We start from the raw sequence: 26,333 nt of genomic DNA, 5'->3' as shown, positions 1-26,333 counted from the left end.
AGAGGGGGAAAAAAATCTTTTTTTTTTTTTTCGTATTCGTATTCGACCACCACAACTTTGATTTCTTCGATTTCACAATCTCATGTTCCGCGTTCCGATGCCGGTAAAATTTGAAATAACAAAATTGGTATACTTTTGGATTTTAAAAAATACTTTTGAAAATTATGTTACTCTCTTCTTAAATGAATGAATTTGATAAGTTGTATGTTATGAATAAATGATAAGTTATATTTCCGATTTCGATTTAAGTGTACATGTGTACTCGGTACCGATGACGTAGTCTGTGACCTTTTGACACCAAAGCAAAATGTCGTTGTGAAGGCGGCAAGTTTCATCACCACCGTGAATTTTTACACGATTTAAATTGCTGATATCTCAGCTCTTGGAGTGATGAGAAAGTGGTTCTATATCACAATTTAAACCTTAGAGCACGAACTTTTTTTCATAAAAAAATCATGCTTTCATCACTAATTTGCACAATTCGGGGGTTTTGTGTCCCTAATTCCCCCAGCTACTCGTCACGACCACAAGTTTCTGTCTCCACGGTCTACACATTTCACGACGGTAAGTCTGTATTATTTAATCGTTATTAGCCACTCCCACCCCTCGTTCTGAAAAAAGCCCGCGAGATTACCCAGGAGGCAAGAGTCAATCAGCTGATCATCAAAATAATAGTGGAAGTAAGACATTTATCGAATCGCCGACACCGCATTGAGATTATTTTCCAACTTCTTTTCTCTTTTTACAAATTTATTATCTGAAACAATGGATTACGTTAATTCTCTTTCACCTCAGGATAGAAACATTTATCAAAATAAATTAAAATTACGTGATGGATCGTCTTTTCCCGATCCGTTTGGAGACACTTCAATTGAGTGGATAAACAATCCAAGAAGATGGCCTTCTCTAGGTTATTTTGACATTGTAAATTATTTTATCCATGAAACATGCCTTTACAGCCTTGAAGAAACAAAGGCCTTCAAAAGTATGGATGGATATAATTATGCCATTAACGGCCATGTTCAGGAGATTCTAATTCACATGCCTTCAAATGGAACGTCAGCTGAGTACTGTGCCTTGAAATCAAAGGTTTTACCGAGTCAACGACAAGGACAAAACTCAAAATTGTATGACACATACGTTATACTCGAGGTGGAAACTGCAAAAATAATCACGACTCACTGCACATGTATGGCCGGGTAAGTTATTTTTCAATTTGCCTCTATTAGAATTAAGTTATAGAATTTTGTTATTGTTTTTATGATGTGGATTGGAGCTGGAAAATAAAATCAAGTGACTTCACTAAATCGTGCACGGACCACCCCATGGTATGGTGGCCTTGCCTTTATTTTATTTTTCTTTCACAAAAAAGTGGTAGAAAACAAACAGCAAAATAAAGAAATAATAATTATCTACGCCACTGGTAACGGCCTAAGGTTGGGAGGAGAAAAGTGATTATGTTAACATTAACATTCAATATTCTCCGACATTTCGCTAGGCTATTAATAATAATAAACCCTTTCGATATTAATTTTTTCATAGTTTTTTCCCCTCAAAAAATTATATTTTCAACATGTGCAACCAAATAAAATTTAAAATCTAACATTCACTAAATATATAGAGATTTATCAAGCTTGAAGAGGGTAGCAATTCCCATGACAATCATCTGTCTGGCTACTCATGTTCTCATTTAGGTGGATAACGAATTTAATGACCTTAACTATTCCAATTTTATAATTTCCCCCTTTTTGCTTCAAACTCTGACTTTTTGCACTCGGCATATTGTAATCAACATCCCATATTAAATGTTGGACCTAAAAGTATATTATGAAATGAGAAATAATATTGGTTGGCAAGTCTGTCCCAGTATGAGGGTTGAACAAATATAAATTGTGCTGACTATGAAGGTATGATTTGATGTGCATGAAATTTCAGGAAAGTTATGAATTATCCTCTGCTTTGAAAATTGAGAACGTTTTCCTGAAATTTCAAAGGAAAATCCGTGGGGAACCGAAACCCCAAAAAGCAAAGATGAGAGACTCTGCTGTAAAGGTCATGCGCACTGTATTTTGGTACATAGAAGGTTTGATTATCTTAACTGAAGCACGGGTTAATTGCCCTGCTGGATTCTCTACTGATTGAGCTGCAGAGCAATCTCTTGCCCTTGTTACATTCAGCCACTTTAAAAATTGGCCTACGAAAAGCTTTGACTCTCTTCAATTTTATTTTGTTGCAGGATTGGAAAAACATGCAGTCATGCTGCAGCACTTTGTTTCAAAGTTGAATTTGCAAACAGAACTGGGTTAACGCAGACAGCCTCAACAAGTGAACTGTGTAATTGGAACTCAACAGCGAAAAGAAAGGTTGGATTACAAACATCTTTTTATATTGATGATAGCCTAAATCGCCACCATTTTAATACAGTTGTAACTACCTAAAAACCCACTTTTCGTAACAACCCGCTACTAACTACTGTTGCTTTGTGAGTCCTTGGAAGAGGCTCTTTACTCACATTCTCTCAACGCACTCAATTGTAAAATGGGCACCTGGTAGAAAACAGTGTTGTATTTGTCGAAGAATTTAAAAAAGTGTAATTTCGCCTTGAAGGCGACACAACTTGTCCATCATGTCAAGTGTTGCTGTAAAGTGCTTTGAGCACATTTAGTGGATATTGCACGAATATAAATGAAAATGCTCATCTTTTTTTTTTTTTAATTTATCACAACCTTCCGTAAATAGAATATAAATATTAAAACGCCCCTCTGAAATAAATGGTTTACCCTTCAGCCTGAAGGGGGAAAAGGAAAAAAGAAATGTATGTTGATTCCTGCTTATTAAACTTTGCGGGATTCAATTTAGAAATACATGGGCATAACTTTAAATTCTCCATCCAAATTTTTAGCGCAAGCATGTCTGCTAAACAACAGTTTGTTATGAATGAATAACAAAGAGATATCAAGCACGTCAGATATAATAATCGGATATGAATGGTAATGATAGCTGTGCCTCTGTGTCCCACGCGAATCAGGGGAGGATTAATACTACACTTTATTTAAAAATCCGAAAAACTAGAGCATTTATATAATCCAATATCCACTAAACTTGCTCAAAGCGCTTTATTAGGGCCCCTAACCAACAGCAACACTCAACATGTATGACGGGACCCGACACCTTTTAGGCGATATTACATTTTATTCCAGCAGAGAAAATGCTGTAAACGACCAGGTACTCATTTTACACCTGAGTACGGTAACAATGTGAGTAAAGACACTTTTCCAATTATTCAACTTTGCACCACTCAGAGCATGTCTCGAACCCTGAACCTTCGGACCTGAAAACTCGAGCCATACCACTCTACCTTATAGCCGCACAAGCTATATATGGACAGATGTAAGACTGGGGTGAAAATGATTGCTTGTAGTAGTTGTGGTGATAGGATGGTAATGTGGTGGTAGTTGTAGTAGTAGTGGTGGTAGTTGTAGTAGTAGTGGTGGTGGGGATGATGATGTGGTGGTGTAGTATCAGAGGTAGGAATGATGATGTGGTGGTAGTTGTAGTATTGGTGGGAGTGTAGTATTAGCGTTGGTAGGGACAATAATGTGGTGGTGGTTGTATAAGTAGAGTGTATGAAATAAGTGAAGAGCAATAATCATTGTAAATTGTAAATCAATACAAGTGAGACTAGATAAGTAAGCCCATATTAATATCATTGGCTTCTGGTTAGACCAAACAAGAGATTAACTTCTTAGTAAATTAGCAGTCCTAGCCCTATTTTCTGATTTCCACTTCCCAGCAATTAAGCCATAGTCACAGTACCATAATATGATAAATATAATTTACAGAGGAAAGCAGCTTGAAAAGATAACTAAATTTTATTCCGAGAACAATCCAGCATTATAGAGGTAATCAATGAAATTGAAAATGTGTTGCAATATTCCACAAAGAAATAACAAAATACAAAATTTAAACAACAGGTATAGTACTACATTTATCAATTCTAACGGCATACTTCTTCCCAAAAAATACTCAATTTGCATGATAAAACAGTATATTTATTGCTAAATTAACAAGGGTTCCCATAAGCGCTTCACATGCAATGGGATCAATCCAAAGTGCAGTCAAGAGTTTTTATCTGATTCCCCTGTCTACCCAGCAGTGCATGGGTAGCTGGGTCTATTATATCTCAGCGAGAGACTAGTGTCCTATCCAAAGGGTAACAGGCAATTGTTATTGTCCGTTTCACGCTACACAAATTCAGGCTCCATGGGCATTATGGCTCTGATGGACTACTTCTTTTTTTTTTTTTATCTTTCAATGAAATTGATATATATATTTTCATTTTAATTTTAAAAACATTGTACCGATACTGCAGTTCAGCAGTACAAAATAAAATCCCATAATCGCAATGATTGCTCTCTCTAATACAATTTCCCTTCTAAATATCTAAATGTTAAAAATTAATCATTGACATATACAATGGGGTTTTTTTTTTTTATTGACAAAAACAGTTATTTGCCATATGTGCATAATTTATTCAAGTTCAAGTTGCGATTGATATTAAGGTTTAACAATAGACCACACCTATGGCAGAAAAAAGTTTGATGGAATCTTACATAGCTTTGGAGTTATTCAAACCTGAAATGTGTCAACAAATTTAAAAAAACAAACAACACTATTTTGTGAAAGACTGCGGCTATGTGGTCTTGTATTATGACACTTGCCTTCGGACCGGAAGGCCCTGGGGTTGAGCCTCGCCTGGTGCATAGTTGAGTCCTTGGAAAAGGCTTTTTACTCACATTCTCTCATCATACTCAGGTGCAAAATGAGTACAGTGTTCTCTCTGTCCAAAAACAAAATTGTAATGTTGCCTAATAGGCATCATGTTCCGTTTTAAATGTTAAGTGTTGCTGTTACCAGGGACCGCTAGTAAAGGGCTTAGTGGATATAGCGCTGTATAAAAGGTCAATATTTGTTTGTCGTTAACCGTGTCGCAGCGATTGCGACATATCTAGGTCATTCCAGCGCCAGTAAAAAGGTTTACATCCCAACATTATCGAAAATGAAGCTTTAACCATTTATCACCATGATTCCTAGCTTGGAATGAAGATCTCAACTCATATTTGAAACATTGCAAAGGAAATAACACTACAATCTCTCTCTTTTATATGTGATCCACCATGTATTAAATCGGGGTGAATTAGTCATGGAAAACTGATTTTTAAGACAAAATTATGAAATTCTATTTGATTTATTGAACCCCATTTAGAAGCCGGAACGCATTTTCTCCAACTAGTCAAAGTCTCAAACTTTTTAATCATAACATGCTCAATTTAAATTCAATCTTCAGCTCTAGTTCATTCCAATATAACACTGTTCGTCACATATGTTAGTGTCCTATTTCTAGATAATATATAAATTAATCTTAACTGGGAAGAAGAGAAGGCTGTAGATTAACAAGACCTGCTACGATAACGACAATATCATCCAAGAGGGGAACAAGGTTAATCGTCAGTCGGCCCTGTAGAATTTTGTACTTTTTAACAAAGCCAATGACTCTCTCTACGTGAATTCTAAGACGAGAGAGCTGTCTAGAAGTAACAACCTCCTTTCCTGTTAACTGCTTCTTTCCCTTAGTGAAAGCAGGCAAATGAACTGTAACTCCTCTCGCAGCACATTCAGAACTAATCAAAAATCCTCTGTCAGCTAGAATCTCATCTCCATGCTCAAGTTTATCCAAAAAGCCAGAGTCGCATGTGATTTGTTTATCTGAAACTCTCCCTCCCCATCCAGCCGACACAAATGAAATTGCTCCACAAGGCGTTATGGAAATGAGGAATTTTACAGTATTGCAATGTTTGTAATTGCTCCATGTTTGAGCTCTGGCAGTGAGTCCATCGGGCCTAGAAAATGGAACTTCGAAACAATCTATAGTAGAAATGACATTTGGAAAACACTTAAAAAGAGATGACATGTTCCTCTGGCAGACATCTCTTTCTGGCCACACAATCAATGGTCTTAAAAAAGTAGCTAAAACAGGAATTACTTTATGAATGACTCTCGCCACTGATGAATTGGAAATCCTGAATCTTAATGCTAAATCTATATTGCTGCTAAAATGTCTAATTTTCATCAAAACCAATAACAACTGATCATCACAAGAAATTGATTTGTTTTGAAGAACAGGAGCAAGTTCCGTTGATAAAAATGTGAAACAGTCAATAGTCACTCCTGCGAAAAAATGAATGTCTTTCTTTACATTGTTGAAAGTAAATCGTTGATCTGCCAAATCTCTCTTAAGTTTATTATTTTCTTCCCTCAATTCAGCCAATATCCCACGAAGATTCAAACAGTCCCTTACACACTTTTCAACAATGTCAGAGACACTGCCATCTGTTTGAGTTCCTGAAAGAAGAAACATAGAAAAGTTAGAATATGTGCAATAATTTAATAATTACACTACATATATATATATATATGTTTAACAAGTCATCGTTTATTCTTTCTCATCAGGTCCAACCGGCAAGACTTCGTGATATCAACTTTAAGAAACCAAAACATGGTGAAGATAACTGTTCGACTCCAGTTCCTGCTCGTCCAAAAATCTCAACAAAAACTGTAGATTTGGATGATATTAAACAACGTTTTCCTAATTCAGTCGTGCTGAAATCTCTCAGTTGTACAAATGATGTGCCATTGACCATTGAGAAAGCAATAAAAAATTCTAAGGACAAGTTTCTAGAGGCAGTGACAAAAAGTATGACAGATGCAGCAATTAAGTGTCTTGAAGAAGAGACAAGAAAGCAATCTCAATCTGTCTTGTGGTTTGAGCACCGTTATGGAAGAGTAACATCTTCAACTATGCACAAAATATTGCATGCCAGGAGTGATGATACCATAGTTAAAACAATGGTGGAGAGAAAAGATTTAAGCAATGTGCCAGCTATCAAGCACGGAAGAGAGTTGGAGGAGCCAGCACGTAAAGTCTACACGAATCACCAATCTGGTCTGCACACTAACTTTTCGTGTTCTTCATCAGGCCTGATTTTAAATAAGATGTATCCCTTTTTGGGGGCATCGCCGGATGGAGTTGTACACTGTGATTGCTGCGGTAAAGGCTGTTTAGAGATTAAATCACCTTACAAGTACAAGGACGGGTTACCCCATGACATAAGTACAGACAATAATTTTCCACTATTTCAACATAATGACTCCCTCGCAATGAAGAAAACACATCAATATTATTCTCAAGTGCAGATGCATATGTTAATCAGTGGTGTTAAATATTGTGACTTTTTCCTTGCAACAAACAAGACTTGTCTGCTTGTCAGAGTAAGTCGAGATGAGAATTTCATCAAGGAAATGATTGAGAAAGTATCAAATATATACACTCGCATCACAAACGCTCTGATTACTTTTATCTTGTAACGTGGCTAGACCTGTTTCTTCATGTTATTTATGCTTACCAACGTCTTTGGTTCTTTCATCCAGTTCTGCAGAAACAGAGTCAACAGATTGTTGCAACTGGATTAGAGCCTTTGCAGCAGTCTCCCTGTCTATTTTTTCCTGTCGTCTTTCTCGGGAAGTAAATCTCCTAACACTTGTGTCCCTACTCCTGTTCGTAGTCCCATACCTATACTATGTTACACCATTCACGGCTAATTGTAAGATTCATTCTCAAAAAATCACAGAAGACAAGATATGTCGAACCTGACACGGGAATATTAATATGATATGATCTGCTTCACGAGTCGTGATCATCTTATCTAGTCTTAGTAAGTTTAGTCTAAGTTAAGTCAGTCTAAGTAGTGGATCAATGAGTCTTTGTGGTTACATTCAAATTTCAACTATTTTGCATTTAAGGTGATGAATTCCTCCGAATTCACCAAAGATTATAAATAATAATTTAAATTAAAAACACCAGGGCAGGCAATGACTATGAAATCAATGTGGTCCCGAGTCCAAATCAAACTGATTAGTACAGTAACAAAACATCATGCCCATAAGACTGTTTTAAAAGCCCCGCCCCATTCCAAGGGACTGAGCTTGATCCCGAGTGAATATTTTTTTTCTAATCCCACTCCCCTTGTCAATCCAGCAGTGATTGGGTGTCTGAATCTGTTAGATCTAGCGGAAAGTACTTTGACATAGACTTGAGTCCTATCAAAAGGGTAGCAATTGCTATGGTCCGTTTCGCGCTTTTCAAACCAGGTTAAACTTCGGCTCCATTGAATAACTACTTTTTTATTCGATATTTTAGTCAATCCCCCAACTATATAATTTTTAGCCCCACGGCTGATGTTGAGTTATGGAATTGTGTCTCTCTGAATAATTCTAATAACCTTTCAGATGAGTACTCCACATTTCACAGCAAATTTAATTCACTGTTGTTAACTAAGTGTGATAACAACAGTTTTTATCCTCTAGTTTCAATTAATAATATTACCACCATTGCCACAATTTTTTTTTTCATGCTTACAGGGGACTGACTACTTATAATCAGGCCTACAATGGATGGGTGACGGATGTAAAATGGTTTAAGCCTCCTAGCTGTGGGAAAGTGGTACTAGCTGCTAAGGTAACACCCCCCCCCCCCCCCCCCCCCCCCCCCGTTTTCATCTCACTTCTATGATTATTATTACTGTTATTACATATTATTATTTTGATTTCTACATTTATTTATATTACTCTATGCAGGATTGATAATACGATATAGAGGTTTTTAACACATGGCTATATTCATTACAATGAATTTTCTTGAACTAGAATATGAATAACTTAAAAAAAAAAAATAAATAAGAAACTTCTTTAATAGGTTCAAGTTCTACTATGGGAGACTCAGTCGAGTCCTTGGAAAAGCCTCTTTACTCACATTTGCTCAGTCAGTATGTTCGGACATAAACGTTTAAATGGTTTTGCGACTCATGGCAGTCCCGTTAACTCAGTTGGTAGAGCACCCATTTCACAATCAAAGAGACCGAGATATATCCTAGATGAAGTTAAGACCCCACCCCCTCCCCTTTCTTTTATTTTTGTACACCCAGCAGTAATTTGGCAATAGAAAAGCGCCCTATTCGAAGGGTAACAAGTTATTATTTTCACACTATAGAAACTGGGATGAAATCTGGCTCTATAGACCTAATGGTTCTGATGGACTACTTTTGGTGCTTGCGACACTATTAGGTCATTTTCAGCACAATTAAAAGCTGTTGCGAAATACGTAGTAAGAAAAATGGGCTTGGATCAAATACAGAGCAGAAGTAGATCAAAGTTATTAATGTGCTTAGTTTTGAGATCGCCTAACAGTTCCATCCAGAGACGGAATACACTCAAATGTTTATGTTTGATTTAAGGGTTTTACTGCACTTGCGACACATTTCAGCACCAGTAAAAAGGAATAAAATGGGATTGTAAAAATTTCCAGATTTACAATTAAAAGCACACAAGAAAAGTAAGACAAAGAGGAACAAATGTAGATTCCAAGAGAATGCTATCAGTGTACTTAGTCTGATAACACCCAAAAGTCTCATCCTGACACAAGCACAGGTCCCCCCTAAGAGGAATACACTCAAACGTTCACGTATTATTTTTTTATTATATTATATTAAGTTACGTTATGCCTTTTGCGCAGCGATATCATAAGATATCGTCGCCTAGGCATTCCACGAAGGAATATAGATAACTCATCAAACAAGATGTCTGATGTCAACAGGAATCACCCATGTTGTCCAAGTGAGCAAATTGGGGGTTAATAATCTTGCTCAAGGAAAAAAAAACTAAAGTGCCTGAAGCGGGGCTCGAACCTGGGTCATCCGGATCACAGTGCACTGCCTTAACCACTCGGCCACTTCGCCCCCCATATTATAATAACACACATATATATATATATAATATAATAAAAAAAAATTTACGCGAATTGATTTACAAGACAAAAATTATTTTTTTTCCCAAAACCAACAATATTCATTTGACTGTTTCTCTCTCAGCCAATGACCCCGGCAAGGGAAAGGACAAAACCAAGTAATCTCATTCCAAGACAAGGACATAAAGAAACTTGGAAAACAATATAAGGGATAGAGGACACAGCATGACCTCTTGCCACCATGGGAAGTCAAAGACCCCACCCAGTCTATTGTTTATAAAATGATGATTATAAATTCACAAAATAAATTTACATCCATTTGTCACTCTCTCATCTAAGGACAGGGAAAAAAAGCATGTAATCTTATTCCAAAACAAAGATAGAAAGCTACCTGAAAAAGAATACAGACATAGGGGGGTGAAGAAAGCAATAATGACCTTGCCCACAATGGAAGGTCAATGACCCCACACCCCGGGTAGAAAAATGAGAACTCAGTCAAGCATTCACCATCAAATTACAAAAGCAACGGATAAAACAAATTTTTAAAAAAGTCATTACAGTACTTTATTTTCTTTATTGTGCTCCAACTTCATGTTTAAATATACAATGGATTTCTATTTATTTGCCAATTCAAAAATATTATTAGGTTTTGAATATTATTGCAGAACATATAATATAGCAATGACTATCCCGCACAAATCTTTGGGCCTCTTTTTCGCTCACGAAGTGCCCGAATTCGCGTCAAAATATGGGACGAAGCCGTTTCGTATATGCTATTTTAAAAAAATTAATTACGCCGCTGTTTATCTATGAATATGACTGAAAGTTGGCACACTGTTAGAAAAAAGGTCATTTTAGATTATGTCAAGCGACAAAACTCGTGCGATTACCAGAAGACCGTTAAAAATAGATTTTTACTCTTTGGAGTAAAATATTTCTAAAACTACCGGGCGTAGAGGTTTTGTCGCTGACAAAGTAATACATGAACATTTCTTCTTTTTGGTTGTAAAATTTCATATGAATATGACGAGTACTTTTCCCATATTTTACAAAACACCATCCTAATTTGCTCTTCAAGTTTCAATCTTTTAATCCACTTATTACGCAAGATACAACCAAAGGTCGAAAAAAAAAAATGCCGAAAAAGCGTCCCATATTTTCGCGTTTTTTTCCTCTTTGCGGGTCATCCAAATAAATGACACCTTTAAAACTGTATAACTTGTTTATTTATGAATGGATTTTCAAAATTCAAAAACATTTTTACTCAGTGGAGATAGGGCTTGGATTTTAGACAAAAATTTTCTTCAAAAAGAGAAAAAAACATTTTTCATAGTCATTGCTATATAATAATGGTAACAGAAGTAATACTACTACTACTAGTAGTAATACTACAACTAATACAATTTTTTCACAAACATTTCGGGCAAAAGTAAAAATGTTTAACACATGTATTAGTCTAATGAAAAGAATGAAAAGGATTACAAAGGTATATAAAATCAAGCATTATTGGAAAAGAATGAATAAAAAGTCTGACTGTTTCTTTTCGTTTCAGGTTCGCCATTCCCAAAAATTGGGTTATAGTGGACTCCGTGTGTCGACAAGTGATTTCTGCTCAGCATCAAGATGGGAACCTGAAATGTCTGTCTTCACAATCCTGTAAAAGAAATACCAAGATTAAGTTAATACATAGAGCAAATAGTACATTATTGACCTACCACCTCTGGCGTCTATCGTGTCACTGGGAATTTTAATTTTAATATTTTGATATGTTTGAAAGAAAACTTCAAGCCCCATTTCCTCAAATACGCAAGTCATTCATTTTACAGGTCGAAATAATTTTTTTTAAAAGTTTTTCTTTGACTTCAACTTCAAATGCCAATAGTGCCTGAACCTTATGATGAATTCCAAAATGGTTTGGCATATTTATGTGGAAATCTATTCTTTTAACCCTTTCCTTACTAATGCGACTGGATGCGACATTACCGATTACTTGCTAATGCGACTGGATGCGACATTACCGATCACATGCTAATGAGACTGGATGCGTCTCTCGCGAACGGCCTCGTTTTAGCGTAACATAGCAACGAGCTCTCGAGAAACTTCGTTTCAGTGCGAAATCCACGTTTTTAATCGGGGTTTGCCGATTCCGTATATCGAAACCGGATGTGTTTATTCAGTTTCGTTTTGAAACTGTGCCCAGTTGGAAATAGCCTACTTTCACGTTGTTCCAAGCAAAGTTTGAGACAGAATCTGGTTGCAATGGCCTTCGAATTTTTGAATTCTATTGTTTTTGAGAACGATTTTGAGGAAGATGATAATGAATCAGACATCGATGTGGAGCCAGAGAATCTAGAACCAGAGTTTAGATCTAACTCGGACTCTGATTCTGACAGCCAAGGTGAGTGTAAACAAAGAAAATGACGTTATTCAAGTGATATTGATAACTAAACTTGAGTTGCTTTGTGTTTGGCTTCTAAATAGATAGATATAATACAGTTTATTTGTAAGTTAAGAATATTTCACAGTAATATGACATCAGTAATTACTTAGCTCCCCCATCCTTCCACTAAGCAACACATGTTAGGCCTTTATAAGCAAATACCTACACGTTGCTGGGACCTCCCTGAACACATCATCATTCATTATATATCATTTTGTCCTTTATGTTGTCATTCAGAACTCTCCATCTCTTCCTCTTTCTCTACATTTTCAACCTATTTAATCAGTCACTGACCTATTACTAAATCCATTTTTCTTCTTTTTTTTTCTTTCATGTCAGCATCTGATGATGGACAAGCGGCGACGGGCGATGAGGAAATCACTTGGTCAGACATTCTATCCGACGTGACACCACGGATGCAACCCTTCACCGAGGCCTCAGGACCTGTCCATTCACTTGAAGGGGATGAGCCTTTTGACTTATTCCAACTGTTTATTGGTGATGAGCAGTTGGAGAGGATGGTGACAGAAACAAACATATATGCCCAACAACAGCAGCAAGGAAAAGGCGAAGAAGACAAATATTGGAAGCCAGTTGACTACAGCGACATCTGCACGTACATCGCAATCAACATCTTCTTCGGCCTCAAAAAGCTTCCTCAAACTGCACTCTACTGGTCCTCTGATCCCTTTTGGCGTGAGCCAGCTATTGCTGATGTAATGGGTCGTCAACGTTTTACCAGGATCCACCAATATTTTCACTTGGCGGATAGTTCGCAACAACCAACTCGTGATCTTCCGACGTTTGATCCTCTGTACAAAGTGCGTCCTCTCCTCGACCATGTCAGGGGACAATGCTACGCCCTCTACAAACCCAAACAAAAACTTGCAGTAGATGAAGGAATGGTGGGTTTCACGGGTCGACTGTCATTCAAACAATACATAAAAAATAAACCAACTCCATGGGGCATCAAAATCTGGTGTCTCGCCGAGTCTGACACTGGCTACCTGCTAAACTTCAGGGTCTACACCGGTAAAAACGAGGCAGCATCTCCCCATGGCCAGGGCTATGACGTTGTGTTTTCTATGGTGCAACCTTATCTGGATCTTCATCACATCGTGTATTTTGACAATTTTTTTTAGCTCTCCACGTCTGGCTGCTGACCTCCTCCGGCGGGGTACATACTGTTGTGGGACAATTCGACCCAACAGGAAGGGATGGCCTCTTCGCAAACAGAAACAGAGGAGAGGGGATGTGGCCATGAAGCAAAATGGCCTTATGGTTGCTACCCAGTGGATGGACAAGAGGCAAATCAATGTGATTTCTAGTTCATCGGACCCTTCCACAACTGTTGTTCCTCGTCGTTCCAAGGTCGGAGTTGTGAACCTGGAGATTCCACGACCTGTTCACGATTACAATTCAGGGATGTTTGGTGTAGATTTAAATGACCAATACAGGTCCTACTACTCTGTGGGTAGATCAGGGAGAAAATGGTGGCGCTATGTGGTGTGGTATTTACTTCAGGTCTGCATCATCAATTCATTTCAACTCTTGAGATCTGCTCGCCCACGTGCACCACGGGGCACATCAGCCTCAAGTCACCTGCTGTTCAGGACTTCCATTGTTAAGTCACTACTAAGGAGAGCAGCATCAAAAAGAAATCCAACTGAGGAACCATCAGCTGCAGGACAATCTAGGCCTTATGCATCAACACACTCCTTGTCAGCTATGCCTGGACGCAAGCGACGCTGCTATCAGTGTGCTGTGGATGGCATCAAAATGGCAAGTGGCAGAACAAGGGAGACCACGACAGGGTGCCATTTGTGCAACATCCATCTTCATGGAGGATCGTGTTATTCAAAATTTCATGAAAATTTTAAAAAGTGACAGAAAAACAGTAAGAAAGAACAAAAACACTGCCTTTTCATATCCGCTTTTTTCATTTTTTGGATTTTATTAATTTTTTACAAGACATTGTGGACAAGAAACCCAAACAAAGTATATATTTTCTTAAACTGCATTCTTTTGGCTTTAATATGGTGTATTAAATTTGATTCTAAATGAATTTGGTGATTTTATATGATTTAAAAAAAAAAAAAAGTGTATTTGAATTTAGAGTTATGCCCCTTGGCTTAGCAATTGGGGGTGGATCTGTGAATTTCCCTTAGCAATTCAGCCTGACTTATGGTGAACCTGTTAGCAAGGAAAGGGTTAAAAAAATAGAGTTGTGGATCACCATTGCTCCGTACAGCAAATGTTAAATATTTATCATCGAGCACAAAATTACTGGCAAACCTAAAAATTCTAAAACTATTTATTTACAAACTCTACAAGTAACACGCAAATATTTTAAAAACTAAATGTAATTCTATCACCTGTGGAATTAAACTATGTATGCTCAGAAAATCTGCTGTACTGTAATGTTCGGGCAATTATTGACCTTCGCCAAAAAAAGAAAAAAAATAAGAACTGTATTTCCTACACCAGTATACAAAAAACACACATATATGTTTTCTCTACACGGGAAATTCCATTGAGTGTTACAAGCGCTGCACCTAACCATCAACTTCTTGTAGATACCGCTAGCTATAACCAATAAAAATGGACAAACTTAGCCCATAATATTTTACATTTCTGGGAATGTATGTTTTTTCTTTTATGCCATATAATTTATTAATTTTTTTAATTTAATTTGTTGCCAGCGTGTGTATTTTGTACATACATAGGGAATAGGTACATGCTTCTGTAAAAAAACGTTTGATTGGTCATTCTGCTGATTTGTGCAGATTGCCTTTTACCACAATGAAATGACAATTGGCTTGTAAAAATAACATGTAGACTATAATATTAATATATTCATTTAGCTTAAACGGCATAATTTAAGGTTAATAAAACATTTCCTCCCAGATCTTAATAATTGAGGAATAAATCAATATGGGTGAACTCATTTAATTCTATCTGTCTCATCATAAGAACACTTTGTCACTACGTTGTGTGGCCTTGAGCAAGTCACCTCAGCCCTAGCTCAGTTTGTGGCGCTGTGTTGCGGCAATGGCTGGGTTATTTCAGTCTCCCTTTAGAATAGACTCCAAAGACAAATTTTCCCTAGAGGTGAATAAAGAGAATCTATATTTTTAAAATTTGTTACGCTATAGTCAAAGACAAAAACCTTCAGGATTTTCTAATTTTGTATGAACTATCCTAAAAGGCAACCTATCCATAGCATAGAAGGACATGCTCACAATAGTATTCATTTCATTGCCCTCAAATTTAATGGATCTTCCTCTCTTATTAATTGTCATTGCCCATTCATTCAATAAAACAAAATTAATCAACATAATAAAGACAAAGCTTTTGATTCAAATGAAGTGATGATTTTTGTTCAGTTATTTATTACCTCTGAAGTTAAAAGTCTTAAAACTCAACCATGTAAGCTTTTGTACAGTCTGGTTATTTGAAAAAAAACTTCTCTTGATGTCAGTTCTTGCACCAACAATTTGGACAAACTTTTGACTTCATTACTGGCTCACCAGACAGGCATTCCTTACATACCTTATGAGCAAATGAAGTCACTTGATATGTGCTCTATTCCCCTTTGTCTTATTACATTCCTCATAGTCATAGATTTGTGTCTTAACTTTGCAATATGAAATATGATTTTGTGCCCTTTGTCTATTGTTATGTGCATAGATCTACAATCTTTTCACTCTCTATTCAACGTCTTTTCAACTGGCAATGCAATGACCTTAAAGTGTAATGAACGGCACAAACGTTGCTAATCTCACTTTTTACCCCCAAAAATTGCTTGATTTGGACCTATTAAATTTCCTGAGAGTGAGATCTGCTTTTATTTTTATATAGCGCATGCAATATCCACCCAAAGCACTCTACAAGATGTCCCAAGCCAACAGAAACATTAACATTAACATGTAGGAAGAGATATCATGCCTACATAAATATTGTTTTAAACAGATACAATCAATACACTTACATTTACATGGTCAATGATTGAGCTAGTTTCTCCAATTGTTGATTGTTCAACTAGAGCCGTTTCTGCCTGCAGTCATTGCGTTTGTTCCTATCTTTAAGACATGAGTAATGGTCTGTTTTTTTCTCTGCCCCATGTCCAAGCTTTAACGTTGGAACCCAATCAGGATCAGTTTCATCAAGCAGTGATGCTGGCCTTCCGATCTGTAAAGGCAAAAAAATTGATTGTTGAAATATATGACGTCATTTCTTGCCTATTACAATCTGGTCCTGGTCCTTGTGTGGCTATGTGGTCTATGGTATGACACTCGATTTTGGATCGGAAGGTCATGGGTTCGAGCCTCGCGCTCGACGCATAGTTGAGTCCTTGGAAAAGGCTCTTTATTCACATTCTCTCACCGTACTCAGGTGTAAAATGAATACCTGGCCGTTTACAACGTTTTCTTTGTCCGAAAAATTGTAGTGTCGCCTAAAAGGCGTCATGTCCCGTTCTACATGTTAAATGTTGCTGTTGACCAGGGACCCCTTGTAAAGCGCTTTGAGCACATTTAGTGGATATTGCGCTATAATATAAAGCTCAATTTTTAAATTATTTTTTTTTACAATCCTTAAGCTTTCCGTTAAATTTACATCAAGCTTTGTCAAATTAGAACAAGGGTAGAACAATTATATAGTGCAATTTCCATGAAATGAAAATTTGTTCAAAGCGCTTTGCAAGGGGTTTATAGCCAACACTTCTTCACTAGAGGAATTCAAGCGTTGATTGAAGACATTCTTATTCCGACAGGCTGTCTTTTGATTATGTGTATAATTAGCGTTTTTCGTGTACTGTGTTAGGGCTTCATGATTAAGTTAATCTATGTTTTGCGCCCAGAGCCCTCCTGATGAAGGGATGTTTGGCGCACTATAAATCTATACCATTATTATTATTATCAACAGCAAGAATTTCCATGCAGGTCGAGACATGACGCTTGTTAGGCGATATTACATTTTTTCCGGAAAGAGACAATGCTGTTTAACAGGCCTGCATCTGCCCCCTGAAAAACTTGCCTGAAAATCCTCGAGCTGAAGCTTTTTCAATAACATGAGCAAAAATCCCCATTTCCCAGAATATTTTCTTAGAATTTTACCAATTCAATAGGCTGTTAAACAAAATGAAAAAGTATTTTAATTAATTTTTTGTTCCGGCAGAGCGAAATTGCCAGAAATGCCGGCAAATTTGCAGGCCTATGTTAAAAGCCAGTTACCCAATTTATGCCTGAGTATGGTGAGAGATTGTGAATAAAGTTCCTTTCCCAATGACTCAACTGCTCAGAACGGGTCTGGAACCCTAATCCTTCCAAAATGACGGTGATAACTATACCACATAGCTGCAATTAAAGTATCGGGATCCCAAAGGACAATTTTTTTAAATTGAAATTTTTTTATTATTATCATTGTCATATTTGGGAAAAAATCCATATGAAGGCCCTAATTCAATGACTATACGAAACATTATAACTAATCCTCACCTTGAGTTAAAATTAGTTTCTAACTATGAAAATTATGAAAAGTCATTTTAGTGGATTGATAGAGGTCGATTGTTTCTTTCTTTGGATTAAAATTTAAAATAATAATAATTAAAATATTAATTTTGTCAGTAAAAAAATAACCATTACTATCATTATAAACTGACACTGGCAATCACTAAGCGGCGTGTTAAACTTCTGTCAAAAACTAGCATTTACATGTCCAACAGCGGTGTAGAAAAGCAGTTTGTTCGTGTTACTTTACAATACACCACCAACGGAGGAACGAAAAAAAAAAACTTAAGAAAAACGCAACCTCACTTTTAATATTTTTTCAAATGGAGAACATGTTTTTAAAATGCACAATAAAATAATCTTGACAAAGCATAAGTTATAATTCTAAAATGAATGACCAGAACAACAGTGAAAGACTTCCTAATCTCATAAAAGCCAAAGCTTGAAAACGAAAGTAACCCTATCACTATCGGTAATGAGGCATTTGGTTTTGATTTAGAGTATATTGCACTAGAAATGCATGAAATATTCATGGTCCTATCTGATAACTAAACACAACAAATAAAAGATCATCCATCCGGACCGTGTATGGACCATAAAATTAAAATGATTCCTTCTAGACCGCCTACAGACTACAGATTACATCTGAGTCTGAGATGAGTCAGATGATTTCTCCAACCTCGGAGTTTCGCATAGAAAAGTCACATCGGTGAAAAATCTCTCCGTAGATTTTGTTAGACCACCGAGTTTGAAATTTTTTATTTGATTTCTCTTCCATGAAAAAGAATAAAACACATATTTACTAAATCATAAACTTGCAACGTCAGAAAATAAGGCAAGGACCTTGGTCGGTTGCCGCCAACTCCGTGACATGCTATGGCCCACAATGGCTACATGATGATGTTGGAGCGAAGTAAACTTGCTTTGTTCACAATAATTAAAATTAATTCATATCGTATATATAATATTTAAGATTTTAATTTATCCATCAATTCTTACCTTTAACAAAATGATCATTGCAAACTCGGTGGCTGCAAGTTAGATTTGAGCCATCGCCAAATCCCTTTTTCTTCTGATCGCTGCAACTGTCTCCGCTGGGTTAAATTTATTATTTTTGGGTCCTTCGTCTTCCTCATGGATGGTAACCTGAACATTTTGACTCCATCTCGACCCTGTCTTCTAGTGCATCCGATGATTATGCAGTTATTTGGCACGTTTCACGTTTTAAAAATTGGACTAGAGCTTGTTTCACATCAATGTTTACAAGCCAGCCAAGTTCTTTTGCCATCCGGAACTAAAGTAGGTCATTGCGTGACGTCATCAGCATTCTATCTATAAGCTAACGCTTAGAGGGCTCTCTCTCTCTCCTCCCGCTGTCCATGACAACAATGCATTTCATTGCGTATCAGCCGAAAAAAATGTGTGTCACGAAATAGGCGCGGATCACTGAATGTGTGTTTCGTCTGCATAGGCTGCTCTTTTTCTTTACTATCGGCTCAGGCAAAACTATGTGCAAAATCGTACAGATTAGTTTGATTCTCTAGATCAGGTTACGATAACTTTGTAAGATTCTAAAATAAATTAGACATAATAATACTGATGTGTGTGTGTGTGTGTGTGTGAGAGAGAGAGAGAGAGCGAATTCTAAAATAAATTAGACTTATAATAATACTGATGTGTGTGTGTGTGTGTGAGAGAGAGAGAGAGAGAGCGAAAGAGAAGGGGGGGGGGGGGGGGGAAACTTTGACAAAAAATAAATCTAACTCAACTTTACAGCGAAAATCATGATTTATTTTAAACAAACTTGATAGAAACAAACGACCTTTGTATTTTCAACAAAGCCATAACTCTCTCTCCCCTCTCTCTCTCTCTCTCTCTCTCTCTCTCTCTCTCTCTCTCTCTCTCTCTCTCTCTCTCTCTCTCGTGTAAGTATTGTAGAATCTAATCTAAAACACATTTTATAAACTGAAAAATGGCTCAGTAAAATCACAAAGGGGGATAATGCTGCACCAACACCGATGATTGACAGTGACAGACCAGAATTGATAACCCCGGTAGGACATCCATTGTCTCCTGAGACAGACGGAAGCCAACAACAACAGGCATACCGGTAAGAAAACAAATCAGCGACATATCAAATCTACACGACATGGCTAAATGTGGCAGCCTTCCTATTTCTATGGGTGGGCTGTTTTTCTGACACTGACAGTGTCTGATTCATTAACTGACATTAGTGAACAAATTAGCTACATAAAAAAAGTAAGCCACACTTTCCATTTTTGCAACCAAGGCCCATGTGGGGTGGAATGCTTACCACAAGCCGTCTAATGATCCTATTTCTCAGACCAGTAATGTGCAGTGTGGGAGTAATGGCGTTTCTGAATTCCTTTTCCATAATTTCTATGATACAGAGAAGTTCTGAGTTTGGTGCACAGAGACCGCCATGCTTACAACCCTGAAGGTTCTTTGCATGCAGGAATACTTGACTCTCTTTGCCACGGTCCTTGTCACCTTTCAATAAATCTTGACAGTCTGTACACACATGGGGCATTAATTTGACTGCAACATACCCATATATGCAAGTTGTTACATTCTGTTCAATTGGTGTAAGGGATGGCATAGTTGATGGCAACATCAGCCGTCTAATTTCCTGTGGCACATTTTGTTGAAGGCGTGTCTTGACTGCCACTGAAACAGGAAGCATCAAAATGTTCTTCACATAAAACATTTCGTCTGTGCAGTGCATCAGCTGACTTGTCATCCAAATCAGCACGTCTGAAGTTGATGACCCAACGCCTGGACCTGTAAAAAATAACTAACGCAGTTCAATATTGGATCTAGATCTATTATTAGTAATTAATTGAGAGCTAGGTCAGATTAAGAGTTAATTTTATACATAAAAGCACATACTAATTGGCCGAGAGAGACTAGATTTATGCTTCTCTTTAGATAAACTTCTAAAAAAACTAAGCTCACTTCTAGACATAGGCATCACAAGTCTAGTCAATATACATCCCATCTAGTCATCCCTCTAAAGCGCTTTGAGCATATTTATTGGATATTGCGCTATATAAAAGCTCAATTATTTTAAGCATAAATCCACGGGCACAACATATATGGCTATAATTCAATGCCGTGTAGCTACACCGTCGCCCTCTACCCTTTACTGTGTTTTAAATCAATCACATCTGCTATTACGGAAAAGGAGAAGATGAAGATGAAGAAGAAGAAGATAATGGCCCGCCTCACCCCCAACAGAGCCACCTTTATGGGTCACAGTCACGGTGCAGTAGATTAGAACTGGATCAGAAATCTAATGTTCGTTTTCTCTAGTAACACAATCTAGACGTGTTAATATAGAAATATAGCTATTTGTTAAGGTTAATAGATTAAAGTTTAATTTTATCACCTTTCAGGATACTTTGGGAAACGGAAAAAACCTAAATCTGGTCTCTTGTGTCGAGAATTTGAGCAATTGATACCGGAATACCACTGGCATTTGTTATGTGTTGTCCGTGTCGGCGCCATCTTAGCTCATTGTTGTACGCGTTTATTTCCACGATCAGCTGTTGACCCAGATACGGGCTTTTTGGCTAGAGAGAGCTCTCGAAGCGTTAGCTATACAATCTCTCTGATAATAGCTAATAACAAATACTTTGACCTCAAACTTTAGCCTCGTTAGTTTTTAAAATTCGTGTTGCTCTACTTATCACTTGATGCACTTTTAGCACTCTCTCTCTCTCTCTCTCTCTCTCTCTCTCTCTCTCTCTCTCTCTCTCTCTCTCTCTCTCTCTCTCTCTAACACACACACATACACATACACTACAACCACCACCACCGCATCTTCATCACGACCACTACTACTTCAGCCACTACCGCCACATCATTATCACTACTACTACAACCACCACCACCACATCATCATCACTACCACTACTACTACAACCACCACCACCACATCGTCATTACTACTATAACCACTACCACTACATCATCACTACTACTACAACCACCCACACCACATCATCACTACAACTACAACCACTGCCACTACTACAACCACAGTCACCACCACCACCACCACCACATCATCATCACTACCACTACTACTACTACAGCCATTATGACATCATCATCATCACTACTACTACTATTACTACTACTACTACTACTACTACTACTACTACTACTACTACTACTACTACTACTACTACTACTACTACTACTACTACTACTACTACTACTTCTACTACCACCAACACAACATGATCCTCTCTACCATCATTATGTTTTGGAGCTTTTCTTCACTTGAAATAAGGAAACTTTGGGGTTGTATTTGACAATGTGTTCATATATCAATTTAGATCTACACAATATGTAAACACAATACCAAATATCATCCCAATTCCCTTTTTGTGTGTACGGAAATTCCTCTTTCGGCATTGAAATTCCTCCGAGTGGTGTCTGAAATTCCTGTGAGTCAAATTGAAAATTGGCGTCTCTGCAAATTTTACTATTCTCGTCAAATTTTTAATGCCCGTATCTGAGGAGTTATCTTTGCCCATTGATTTGATTATGTGTGAAAACGGTGCCTCACTTCAAAGTCGATTTTCTCAAAACTTGGTTTTTACACTCTCCCTACTTCAAACGGTCATAGTTGGGCAATGAAAAATCAGAATTTTATAAATTTGGTATCAAAATTTTAAGCATAATATAAGCTATGATTGGGTACCAAAAACCCAAAATTGAAAAATCCGACGTAATACCGTTTCGAGGCGGAGGGTCACATATGCTTTGTCTTTTCGTTTACTTCTCCTTCGTAACAAAATCAAAATCAGAACATCTTCGTCGACAGAATTCATATTCGGAGAAAACAAAACAAAATCCCGCTGTCTCTGGCAAAATATGAAGCATGTAGCATGATAGTGTGAAGTTATCTGGCCCAGGGTATGAAACGTGTAGCGTGTAGCATGTAGCGTGTAGTTCTATGGCCCATCAGCCTAACACAAACAATGAACACGAGAGGACGAGGACATTGAGTATCTAGCCCCATTATAGTTTTTGAAAATATCAAATTGAGAAATTAGGGAGCGGGCACCGGTATCTTTATCTTATAGATAGAACGAAGTTGACGTCACTTCGGTCTTTGTTATTTTTTTTTTGTTTTTTGTTTTTTTTTGTTTTTTTTTTTTTTTTGCCATCCAGTTCATGAGTAATTCTCACTTAACTGTATTATCCAGACTATAAAAGTTCATGGTTACACATAGTTTTGTGTGTTGGTCCGTATTACTTCCGGATGGCAATGTTGTGAGCTTCTTAGCCAAGCGCACACCATCAATAGCAGTAACCGCTCCCTACCTTCTCAATTTGACATTGGTGCTGATGATGGTTTAAATCTAATCGAGAAATTAACTTTGACAGGGATAACGATGATAGTTAAAAATGAAAACGGCCCAAACCGGTATAATGCATTGGTGACTCATAATGGTGCTATGCTATTAAGTGGTTTTTGATAGATAGTAATAATATTCCTTTACATTGTGTTGTAGATGTTAATAATGACTAAATAGTTCAATGGCCGATGATGATAATTGAATGTACAACAAGACATTCAAATAAAAATCCAGGTTCCAAGTTTCATTTCTTACAGTTTTATTTGTTGTGATAAATTCCAAATCCAAATCAAATAGCATGGTCATAGTCACAGTAAAGATTGTTGACAATTATCTCATTAAATTTTTATTTTAATAAGAACTGAATTCATCTCACTCCAGTTATATTTCGGTAGGCTTAGAAAAACTTTACCTTCTAATATTAGATCATCTATCCTATTAATGGCCTTCCCTCGAATTAATTTCTAATTAGTGAATACCTTTCGTTCTACATTCTGTCACGGAGCCACTTAATATAAAAGCTGATAGGTCTAACATTCTACACTCACTTCTCTCTACAATCTATGCCGGACGGCCAGTCGCTCCATTCCTCATACATTGATATATTTGAAGATTTTTATCTTTTGGTACTTTGTGGATATTTTTATCTCCACCATCAAGACACCGGGAGCTTTTACATTTGACAGTGCAGTCTTCGACACATCAAGGATCAAACCTGAGCCCGCTGTCGACGAAATAGATAATTCATCCCTTCTCAACTGCCGGAAGTGTAACCTTACAAACCTGAGCCCGCCGTCGGATGAATAGATAATCCATCCCTTTCAACTGCCTGGAAGTGGAACCTTACAAACCTGATATTATATCATCATAATTTACGTAATATCTTCACATTTCTGTTTGTAACTGCCACAATCACTATTCATCTCATTGAATTAAATTTCATCTTTCTTTTTATTTCATCTTAAACAAATTGTTAATTGTTCTTCATTTTAAAGTAACTAGTAAATTATGGGGCCTTATTCTACATATCTTTATGCATAGTCAAGTAGCTCTTTACTCACTTGAGACCATGACAGTCATAGTTCAATCAGTTTCATAAATTCCAAATCCTTAAAATCGATCCAAATTTAAAGTCATTTTGCCTAAGTAACCATTTTCAATATACGTATAATATTTCTAAGTCCGTAAAATAAAGTTTCTTAGTTGGATGTTAAAACTTGCAGCATACTAGAAAAGTGCAGCTCATAGTCAATAGAGTGCAGAATAATCTAGAATAGAATCAAAAGGTAGAATGATCCCCGTTTGATCTAAGAAACACTGTTTTATATCCTATTGTAAACTGTTCCAATATTCCTTTCACCAAAGGTCAGTTTTTACGCCTAAATAACCAAAGGTCGTACGCCTTAATAATCCGTACGCCCAAATAACAAATACGGTACGCCCAAATAATATCGTACGCCTAAATGATAAATTGATACCAACTATAACGTAATGCTTTTATCCCCAAATACCAAGTATCACCGATCAAAGGAACTAATTTTCTAGTACTCTATATAATGACCAGATATACAAAAATCGTCGTGAACTCATTAAACTCACTTGCTGTAAGCTAACTCTATTACATAATTAGTCCGAAAAATGGTAATATCGCCTAACAGGCGTCATATCCCGTCCTACATGTTAAATGTTGCTGTTGACCAGGGGCCCCTTGTAAAACGCTTTGAGCACATTTAGTGGATATTGCACTTTATAAAAGCTCAATTTAAAAAAAAATAATTTAGAATACACCAACATTTGAGCCAATAATATGACATCATATCCAAGAAATCCCGATGCCAGAGTTCAAGTATGTTGGTTATCGTGTCATAAAACTGTGTGACGTGCAAAGTGTGTCGTATTTTTGCTCATTGTCCAGGCGTGATCAAAGGAAAATGACAGAGCAAAACATTAATGCAACCTTCTCACGCTACATGTCCGAGTTGTCATCAAATTTTGATTTCCAACTCTTCTCGGCAAGTCTGCTGTCGAAATACACGGAGACGTTTGTAAAGATTTGGAACACAATGCTCCTTACTTAAATTCAAACTGTTAGAAGGTGGTTAAGGGAAGTTGAAGATGGGAGATCTGACATGCACGATGAGGTACACACTGGGACTGGGAGACCTCTTGTTGTCACTTGTGGCGATACTGTTGTGAGAACGAGAGCTGTTGTGGAAGAAGTGTCAAGAAGAACTTGTAGGGAGTTAAGTGAACTTGTTGGTGTGTCTATTGCAACCTTTGACAGAATGAACTTGGGGCCATAAAATTTGGCTTGAACGAGGCGTCATTCTGCATAATGACCATGCACCTGCTCACAAGTCAAGAGTTTTGAACGAGCTTTTCGATGGCAACTCGTGGGAAAAGTTGGAACACCGCCCTATTCTCCTTGAACTTGCCCCATGCGACTTCCATCTTTTTCCAAAGGTAAAATGATTGCTGCAAAGTCCACGATTTGAAGATGAGGACCAGGTTCAAGAGTTGATGAGGAATGCGATCATGACCTTGGACAAGCAGGCACTGGTCACCATCTTTGACCGTGGCGTATTCCGAATGCAGAAGTGTGTTTTTTTCTTTTATCATTGTGACGGTTCTTATGTTGAAAAGGTAATTGAATAAAGTTTCATTTGATACCAATACGAGGTTATTCATAATTATTTGAGTTAAGCGTGACAGGGAAACATACTTCGGAAACATACCTGGTAGGCCTAATGTGCTAGGCGTAGGGTGACCGATTAAGCAACTATGCCTAATTAGCAGTGAGTGGGTGATTAGCTGTCTATGTGAAGCATGCGACTGTATTTTGTTTTATTATTATGACGGTGCGCTACCTTAACTTTGGAGTTCTGTTGGTGGTGGTGGCTATCAGTGGCGGGGTTGGGATGGAGGGAAAGCAGAGGAAATGAGAATGGTGGAATTTAACCATTACGTTGGTCTAACTCGCTTTTAAGTAAGTGGTAGAGAAGGCAAGATGTAGTAATAGGGGGAGATAGGGATGGAAGGGCGAGTCACGTAGTTTGATTTATTTACTAACTCAAAATGTGTTCCTTCCTTTATCTATTCCCATCAAAAACGGGGATTTTTGCTAGTCCCAC

At 37.3% G+C, this 26,333-nt stretch overlaps 3 protein-coding genes and 1 long non-coding RNA gene across 4 annotated transcripts; 1 reads left to right on the top strand and 3 right to left on the bottom strand.

The window, feature by feature from the left end:
• The first annotated feature begins 520 nt into the window (after positions 1-520).
• LOC144965468 (uncharacterized) lies at positions 521-7,469 on the top strand. Its single transcript, XM_078900839.1, has 3 exons — positions 521-1,199; positions 2,237-2,363; positions 6,511-7,469. Exons 1-3 carry the CDS (start codon positions 766-768, stop codon positions 7,423-7,425), a joined length of 1,476 nt encoding a protein of 491 aa, XP_078756965.1. The 5' UTR covers positions 521-765; the 3' UTR covers positions 7,426-7,469.
• LOC144965469 (uncharacterized) lies at positions 5,290-7,629 on the bottom strand. Its single transcript, XM_078900840.1, has 2 exons — positions 7,464-7,629; positions 5,290-6,402 (listed from the first exon to the last, which is right to left on the bottom strand). Exon 2 carries the CDS (start codon positions 6,128-6,130, stop codon positions 5,423-5,425), a length of 708 nt encoding a protein of 235 aa, XP_078756966.1. The 5' UTR covers positions 6,131-6,402; positions 7,464-7,629; the 3' UTR covers positions 5,290-5,422.
• Positions 7,630-10,398: 2,769 nt separating this feature from the next.
• LOC144965470 (uncharacterized) lies at positions 10,399-19,110 on the bottom strand. Its single transcript, XR_013644023.1, has 3 exons — positions 18,809-19,110; positions 16,291-16,490; positions 10,399-11,513 (listed from the first exon to the last, which is right to left on the bottom strand). It is a non-coding gene; the product is annotated as an uncharacterized LOC144965470 (long non-coding RNA).
• A 581-nt stretch (positions 19,111-19,691) lies between these two features.
• LOC144963720 (uncharacterized) lies at positions 19,692-21,333 on the bottom strand. The gene is made up of 2 exons (XM_078897673.1): positions 21,219-21,333; positions 19,692-20,611 (listed from the first exon to the last, which is right to left on the bottom strand). The coding sequence occupies exon 2, from the start codon at positions 20,568-20,570 to the stop codon at positions 20,052-20,054; it is 519 nt and encodes a 172-aa protein (XP_078753799.1). The 5' UTR covers positions 20,571-20,611; positions 21,219-21,333; the 3' UTR covers positions 19,692-20,051.
• Between the last annotated feature and the right edge of the window lie 5,000 nt (positions 21,334-26,333).

Source organism: Berghia stephanieae, chromosome 2 (assembly GCF_034508935.2).
Source record: "Berghia stephanieae isolate SIO BIC M18660-M18661 chromosome 2, UCSD_Bste_1.3, whole genome shotgun sequence".
Taxonomy (NCBI): domain Eukaryota; kingdom Metazoa; phylum Mollusca; class Gastropoda; order Nudibranchia; family Aeolidiidae; genus Berghia; species Berghia stephanieae.
This window is presented reverse-complemented; position numbering and strand designations above follow the sequence as displayed.

Bases quoted from the DNA above. Each gene is read 5' to 3' on its own strand.
- LOC144965468 (XM_078900839.1), top strand. From the start codon at position 766: ATGGATTACGTTAATTCTCTTTCACCTCAGGATAGAAACATTTATCAA. The intron at 1,200-2,236 runs GTAAGTTATTTT...ATTTTGTTGCAG, and splicing joins CACTGCACATGTATGGCCGG to GATTGGAAAAACATGCAGTC. The intron at 2,364-6,510 runs GTTGGATTACAA...CTTTCTCATCAG, and splicing joins ACTCAACAGCGAAAAGAAAG to GTCCAACCGGCAAGACTTCG.
- LOC144965469 (XM_078900840.1), bottom strand. From the start codon at position 6,130: ATGAAAATTAGACATTTTAGCAGCAATATAGATTTAGCATTAAGATTC.
- LOC144963720 (XM_078897673.1), bottom strand. From the start codon at position 20,570: ATGACAAGTCAGCTGATGCACTGCACAGACGAAATGTTTTATGTGAAG.